Source organism: Folsomia candida, unplaced genomic scaffold (assembly GCF_002217175.1).
Source record: "Folsomia candida strain VU population unplaced genomic scaffold, ASM221717v1 Fcan01_Sc065, whole genome shotgun sequence".
Taxonomy (NCBI): domain Eukaryota; kingdom Metazoa; phylum Arthropoda; class Collembola; order Entomobryomorpha; family Isotomidae; genus Folsomia; species Folsomia candida.
The window spans coordinates 83,698-91,766 of NW_019091257.1; the positions used below are offsets into that span (position 1 = coordinate 83,698).

The 8,069-nt window shown below is 35.4% G+C and overlaps 1 protein-coding gene across 1 annotated transcript; it reads right to left on the reverse strand.

The window, feature by feature from the left end:
• Window positions 1-5,662: 5,662 nt before the first annotated feature.
• LOC118433647 lies at window positions 5,663-7,189 on the reverse strand. The gene is made up of 2 exons (XM_035845799.1): window positions 6,015-7,189; window positions 5,663-5,946 (listed from the first exon to the last, which is right to left on the reverse strand). The coding sequence occupies exons 1-2, from the start codon at window positions 6,310-6,312 to the stop codon at window positions 5,705-5,707; spliced, it is 540 nt and encodes a 179-aa protein (XP_035701692.1). The 5' UTR covers window positions 6,313-7,189; the 3' UTR covers window positions 5,663-5,704.
• Between the last annotated feature and the right edge of the window lie 880 nt (window positions 7,190-8,069).

Here is an 8,069-nt window from a genome sequence, read left to right on the forward strand (position 1 = left end):
TGTTCACGCGATGCTCTGCTTATTTAATTTTCATAACGATACTTTGCAAATTATCTATTCATAGTGATACTACGCAAATAAAGTTTTCTTGAATGTATCATGCAAATTCTGTTTTCATGTCTATGCTATACAAATGTGTCTGCAAATTGGTAGACAGTTTTTATTAGTTGACAGGTTTGGTAAAATGTAAGTCAAACACGATCTGTAAAATAATTTAAATTTCCTCCAAATATCAGTGCCAGGTTAGATTAAGATTGAAATAGTTTCATTAAAAGAATAATTTTTCATAATACTCAACAAAATAAAAATAAAAAACGTCACAACATTACTGGAATTTAAAATTAAAATTGTCACTACACACTTAAAAATATTTGCTAAATATGTAACAAAATTACTAAATTCAATAAATAGTAAATTTTAACTTGAAATGAAGCAGGAAGGGCCGCGACGCAATATATAGTTAGAGTGTCGAAGGTCAAAAAGCAACAAGCATTAGTTTAAACTAATTAGCTAAATATTAAGTAAAGAGCGGTGCTCACGGTAGAGCAGAGCTTTGCTAGAAATAGTGGACGAGCAATCTCAAAATCAATCACGCATACTTTCAATAGAGGATTTGCTACACTATTTTAGGTAGTTAGTATGTATTGATTAACCAAACCCATCCTGCAATCACACAGGAATCCCACAGGAATAAAATATAGGAAATGAAATGACAACACATTTAATAATTCATTGAATGAATTATTAGTTTGCACACGCTTTCTTGAAATTGAGGTCGTGTAGGCCCTGATTAATTTTAAAATTTACAATACATTTTTACTTAAGGGTTGTAGCTCACCTTAGAAGGCTACCTGGCAAACCGAGGAGTTGAGATGATTGGATTTGTTGAGTAGCAGGAATAATGTATCGTGTCAAAAAATGCGTGCTCAGCCTCACAGTAACCATTTAATCCGTTATTCCACCCTCCTTATAGATATTCCTTCACGAGGAGAAAATAACATACTGAATTATTTGACGCGTAATTTGGTCGCCAAAACTAGCAAAGTTGTTGGATTAAAAAACAGCACTCTATAGCTCCATGAATTAATTCTATGGGTGGCATTATCAGTTAAATAAGTTATTCGCCTGTTATTCGAATTATACACGCACTCCATACAACAATCCACCCATTATTTGTATAACACTCTGTCCAGCATGTTCTCCACGGAGTTTCTCCCTCTGCTGAAATTGCATTTAAAAATTGCCAATCTGCTAAACTGTACTCCACTCGTGTATAATTGTGCGACGGGAAGATTCACACAGACAAAGTCGGTAAAGACGGTAAGGAAATTTAAGCAACAATGTGTCCTCTCCGCCCTGTACTGTGTCGCTCTGTTGGGAAATTTATGCTTTGGGAAGCCACCAGTAATGGAGAAGTTAAAGGGAGTCACATTCTTCATCCTGTATCTGGGTCAGGCCGTTGTGAAATGGAATTACAATTTGGACATGAGTGGAATCCAATTTATTAACGGGTTTCTGGTTTTTGCATTTAAGATCAGGTAAATACATATTTCCTTTGGACCGTTTTTAAGTATAGTGTAAAGGATTTATTATTTTTACCGGAATGATGAACACTTTATTAGAATTTGTATTTCGTTCTTAGAATTGTGTTCCAAAATATCTAAGGATAATCAAAAATTAAAAAAATTATGTTTAAGAAATTTCATAAAATTATATATTACATATTACGTATAATAATTTTATAAATTGATGCAAAATTTTTTCATTTCCGAAAGGTGTATCCGACAATATTTTTTATATACGTGCACCCTCACGGTGAATGTAGTTTGAATTGTCTCAAAAATGTGCATGCATTCCGCAGATTCACTTAAGAGGAAGCCATCCAAGGCTAGTAAAGCCATGATGGTGTACATTTTAATGGCCGAAGCCACCATAGTAGCGATCCCTAGTTTTCAGTTTTTCTTGCTGATTACCCGCCCGTGTACGGCACCCTTCATCATGTCGATGTTTGAGTCTTGTTCACATGTCCCCATTTTGGTCCGTGGTATCACAAGTGGTTTCGAGTCTTGGATGGCTGCTCATATGCTGTACGCTGGCTTCATTTGGATCTACTACGGATTTACGGCTGGAATTGTCTGCATCCTGGAGTATTTTCGTATTCTTGGAAGGTAAATATTTATTTAAACGTTTTACAACGTAGATATTTATAATATCTCTTTGCAACGTTCTGCCAACGATGTCAAGAAAATGCTAAATATAGTTGACAAAAATTATGCTCAAGGTGGATAAATTTCCTTCACTCGTTGCTTCTTAGCTAAAAATAAACCCGTTAAAATACGAACAACTAGGCATAACCTTAACAGAGACGGCCAATTTTGCTCAACCAAAGCTAAACTTTGATCAAATTTAAGTATTTGAAGTTATATATTGCTAATATATGTGAAAATAAGGAGAAAGTCAGGTGGGGGGCTAAATTATATTTAGTTTTGGGGCTTGATCCCCATTTCCAAAAATATGTATTAACTAGGCAATACCGTGGTGCCCGTGGCACCACATAAATTACTAACTGAATTCATATTTGTCCAGTTCAGTCCGTCCTTCACGCATCTATCCAAGTAACGGTCTTCAAAGCATCTATTCTATTAATTTAACCGTGGGTTTTCTCGATTGATTTGTACTCCATTCCTCGTAAATCCCCATTCTGGACTATGATCAGGTTCTGGCTTCCGCGAACGATATCGCATATGCTTTTGCCTTGCCAGTCCAGAGCCCGACTCTGGCTCCGGCCGACGATCTGGCCTATGTCGAGAGTATAAGGTCAGAGCCTCGTCCCGATTCTGGCTCTGCCTGTTGGACTGGGTGCTGATCTAGCTGCTCAGTAATACATTATGAGATAAGCAGAGAATAATACATAGAAGGGATGCGTTACAGAAAGACCGATAGACAGACAGAATTTAATATGGAATATTAAATATTATTCTGTTGATATTTAATATCAACAGAACACCGATAATTTTAAAGTGGTCATAAATTGGGAGGACGATCTGGCCTACGAAGTTTGCTTACGCAGCCAGAGCCACGGCCAGACTCTGGCCCTGGCTGCTCAGTAATACATTGTGAGATAGGCTGAGAATAATACATAGAAGGGATGCATTACAGAATGACAGACAGAATTGAGTAAATATATAAGTTAATTTGGTGAGTTCCAAATTATGCATAACTGGTATACACACATAATGTCGAACAAATTTATACAAATTCAGGGGTATATTAACATGGTTATCTTTTTTGATAATTAATGCCGTCACAATTTTTTTTCTCAAAATTGTCGAACATTTTTAAACTTACAAGGAATGACCCCGGACTGCTTCTTGAGTTAGACGTCGCCACTATACGCATTCAATGCATTAACTAATACCAGTCACCCAATCCACAAGAATTTACGTGTAAAAATCACATGCGGAAAAGATATGACGACTTTTGTGACGAGAAATGACGAACTTTTCCAATGGTAAAGTAAGTGACCTTTCACTCTTTTCTCTCGCTCCGCTTTCATCGCTTCCGCTCGCCCGCACAAAAATTATCTCCAATTTTGCTTGCATTCTCCTCTCCGTATTTTATATTTTTTTTAATTGATACTAATGATTATTAATTAATAATTATTGGTGCTAATTATTTCCTTTACAGTATTTTCAGTAATGTGGAGTTTATTTTTTATTCGTCAAACTTTACAATAAAAAGTTTAGCAGATTGGATGAAAAAATGCATTACAAATGGCCTAAATTATTTACTTTCACCCATGTTGACCGGCACTACTTTCTCACAAAAGTAATATCGTCACACTAATTCTAAAATGACTTAAGTGCAGTCGATACTTAATTCTAAAATGACTTATATGCCGCCAATGCATAATAAAATGACTTATGTGCCCACAAAAATTGTTCAATTTTAATATTAAAAACCAAATATGTATACAAAACAATTTTTGAGTAACATAATATGAGAATCTAAACGTGTTTATCGTAATTATAAACTAAAAAAATTATTCTATGTAACGATCATAAATTACAACCAATTTATTTGATCTTATGGTATCTACAAATATTATCATTTAACTCAATTTTTTTCATTTTTTGTGCACATAAGTCATTTTAGAATAATTGTGACGATATAATAAGATAAAATAACTTTCCTATAGTTTGTAACCGTTGCATTGTATTATTTTTCGAACTTATAATTATTATAAATACGCTTAGATTCTCGTATTATGATTCTAAAAATTGTGTTAAATATACCAGTATATGACTTTGGGTTTTTAATTTGAATTATTTGGAAATTGCACTTAAACAAATGTTATTGTTTTTTGTGCACTTAATTAATTTAAGAATTAAGCATACGTCATTTTAGAATTACTGGGACGATATTAAATACTTTTATGAGAAAGTAGTGCCGGTCGACATGGGTGAGAGTAAATAATTAATGCATTTTTCATTCAATCTACTCACTTTTGGTTGTGAATATCGGCGCATAAAAATAAACTCCTACGACATTAAGTGAAATAATTAACACCAGAAATAATTATTACCACCAATTAAAAAATATAAAATCCGGAGAGGAGAATGCAAGCAAATTGGAGAGGATTTTTTATGCGGGCGAGCGGAGACGATGAAAGCGGAGCGAGAGAAAAGAGTGAAAGGTCACTTACTTTACCATTGGAAAAGTTCGTCATTTCTCGTCACAAAAGTCGTCATATCTTTTCCGCTTGTGATTTTTACACGTAAATTCTTGTGGATTGGGTGACTGGTATTAGTTAATGCATTGAACCCATATAATGGCGATGTCTAACTCGAGAAGCAGTCCGAGGTCATTCCTTGTTAGACGCAACGTTAGTATCGCTTTCGCACAATTTCATAATAAGAGATTTAGGTTCATGTATATTTGCTCATCTTTTAATTTAGTGACATCAAATCGATCCCAGTTGGACACGATATCGGTGAATGTATCCAGTTCAACCGGCAGATTCAACTATTGGAGAAACTATTCAACGCTTCCCTAATGTATAAGGTGGTCCCGGTTTGCGTATTTTTGGTTCCCATGCTGGAAAGTTTTTGTCTATTCGTGTGTATCAAGCTACATGGCGAAACTCCCTACCCGGGATTCGTACTTTTCCCCATACTCGTCGTGGACACCGTGATTCACAACATGTTTGTTTTTACGGTGGCATCTTGGGTTCATAATGAGTCGCATGAGGTGCTGCACAGGCTGGCCAAACAGTCGGTGGTGTTGGGTCGAAAGGAAAAAGGAGTGGATAAGCGAATGATAAAGGCGAGTACCGTTTTTAGGGTAAAAGTTGGTTCATCGAACTATGTCGATAAAGGAACTCCGCTAGTAATGCAGGATTTTTGTATGAATCAAACCGTGAACTTGATTTTATTGCAGGAGGATTAATTGTTTTCAGAATATTTATGTGATTGAGAACTATCAATTTATATTTTATTGAATTAAATGATGTAATGAGTGACGAGCGTACCCAATCATAAAATATTTTGGTTAAGAAATGCAGTCATCAGGAATAGTATACATATTTAAGATAAGCTAAATGTATGCAGAATTGTAATTTGTATGTATTTACTTGCCAAAATAAAGTCAGTCGTTTGAACTGAATTAATAATCAGAACAACATACATAATTTGTAATTATATTATTACGTGATTCTAGCAATAGTACCAACGCACAATTCCAAAAGATTAGTTTCATTGTTGAAGAGTTTGCCTCTAAGTACGACTGAGCTTCCACTGAGGACGTCGTTCGCAACGAGGGCATAAGTGACGGTGTAAGTTGACCCCGCCTCGACATTAGAGTTAGGTAGCACCTCTTCCAAGATTACGGTGTTGAAGCCGAAATTCACAACCTCGACCTTCAGCCTTAAACCTGTGCCGGAAGTGCCTTAAGGAAATAAGACACAGAAATTCAAAATCTATATTTCAGTTTATTAACTTTTAGTTGTGACTTACTGGGAATGAAATCTATCACAGAGGTGTAACTTATCCCGGGGACAAAATTGCATCCGTTTGACCCTTCGCAGTCGGTGATCCTAAGCTGCACGATAGATCCTGCCCCACCACATACACAGTTTGGATTTTGCGCTTGCGAGCAAGGAATATCTACACCGGTAATCCCATTAGTGTCGTTGGCTGCTAGTCTTATTTCCTTCGAGAATATGGAGATACTAGAAACTCCCAGATTGGCACGAGCATTGCAGGCAGCAATACCGATAGCTACAAGTACTAGGACTCCGAGCGTTTTGTACATTTTAAATCGAAATATTTCACTAAAAAAATAATTAATACTTGAGTCGGGTTATAAATTTGGCATACGAATGAATCTTTTTGTACAGTTCATATCATTATTTATACCTCGTCAGACAATGATGTCAAGGTGTGACCAGTGCTTCGTTCGAAACGAAATTATTTCGTTTCGTTTCGTCGGAATTCGAAACGAATCGAATCGAAACGCCTACGAATTTCGTTTCGAAGTTATCGAAACGAAATATTCTCAAAACGAGATACAACTGTGTTCCGTTTCGTCAAAACGAAATTGGAAGTCGTTTCGTTTCGAATTTCGACGAAACGAAACGAAATATTTCGAATTACATTAAAGTTGCATATTGAAGCAGGTTCCCCCGAATAATTCAAATTAGCGGTGAAATAAATTCTCTTGCAAGTTATTTTGGCTCCTTTATATTTTCCCAAGTTGTGCATATCATTTTTACAGAAACTGAAAATTGAATATACGCCTAATGTGTTACGTCAAAAACCAGGTAAAATTAATTAATTTTCAGTAGACATCTAACGTAAGGCATATAAATACAAGCCTATATTTTTAATTAGGAAAAATTATAAACGTGATCCGACTGGCGCTACCAGTCAGATTGCGTATGCATTTAAGCAATCATCACCCGGCCAAACTCTCTGAGAACGATGGCACTGGCATGGTTTTACTTTACCCACCTTTTGAGCTTAATCCCCAGCCCACTGGGTTAAATGGGTAAAATGGGCAAAATGGGTGGGTTTTGGGGAAAATGGGTATGAAAGGTTAGAGTGATGGGGCAGCCTACCTACCAATGTTTAGAAACTTTTATTTTTGATGATTTTTTCACAAACAAATTGCTTTTAGAATTTACGGTTATTTAAATTTATAATTGTCAGCTAATTTCAGTTTGTGAACCACTGTACCGGAAGTAGTTTTATTTATATATTTAACAGTGACACCAAAGTGCATTAGTTCTAGGTTCACATTTCAATTAAGAAATTATCATTTCTTCACGAAATTATCAATAATATTAAAAATATTCTTCGCTATTTGTCTGTATTAAACCTCAACTGTCATCATTAACCTTACATCCCGCAATATATTAAGGTTAATTTTTATCAATCAAACTATGATGTTGTTCAAACTAATTGATTCACTAATTGTCTAATTTCCTTTGGAATTCATTGAACTAAATCATTATTTACTTAAAAAACATGAGATGTGGACTCATTTTGCCCCAATTTACTGTTTTCCCCATTTTGTCCATTTTCCCCACTGGGGAGCTTGTTAGGTGGGTGGAAAAAGCCATTCTCCCCACCCCATTTAACCCAGTCTATTTTGCCCAGGTAAAACCCTGGGCACTGGGATGAAAGAAGCCGATATCTGCTAGCACCGGTATGACGCATATTTTTTATTTATTTATTTATTTATAAGTTGATTTATTGTGCAAAATTTTTTGTCAATATACTTACAAAAAAGATGATCAAACCCCACTAGGTGGGAAATACTCGATCATCTTGTGACCATAATTCGAAACATTTAAATATAGAAGCCTTAAAGTAATTAGTAATTATTCCAACATAATTCTTTTCAGTTTAGCCTTGAATGTAACATAACACTCTTCATTTTTGATATCATTTCGTAAATTATTCCACAATTTCACCCCTCTAAAATTAAACGTTGTTAGTCCGTAGTTAGTTCTTGGATTTACACTGCTTGTCAGACCAACAACGGCAGTACGAGTATTATGGTGGTGT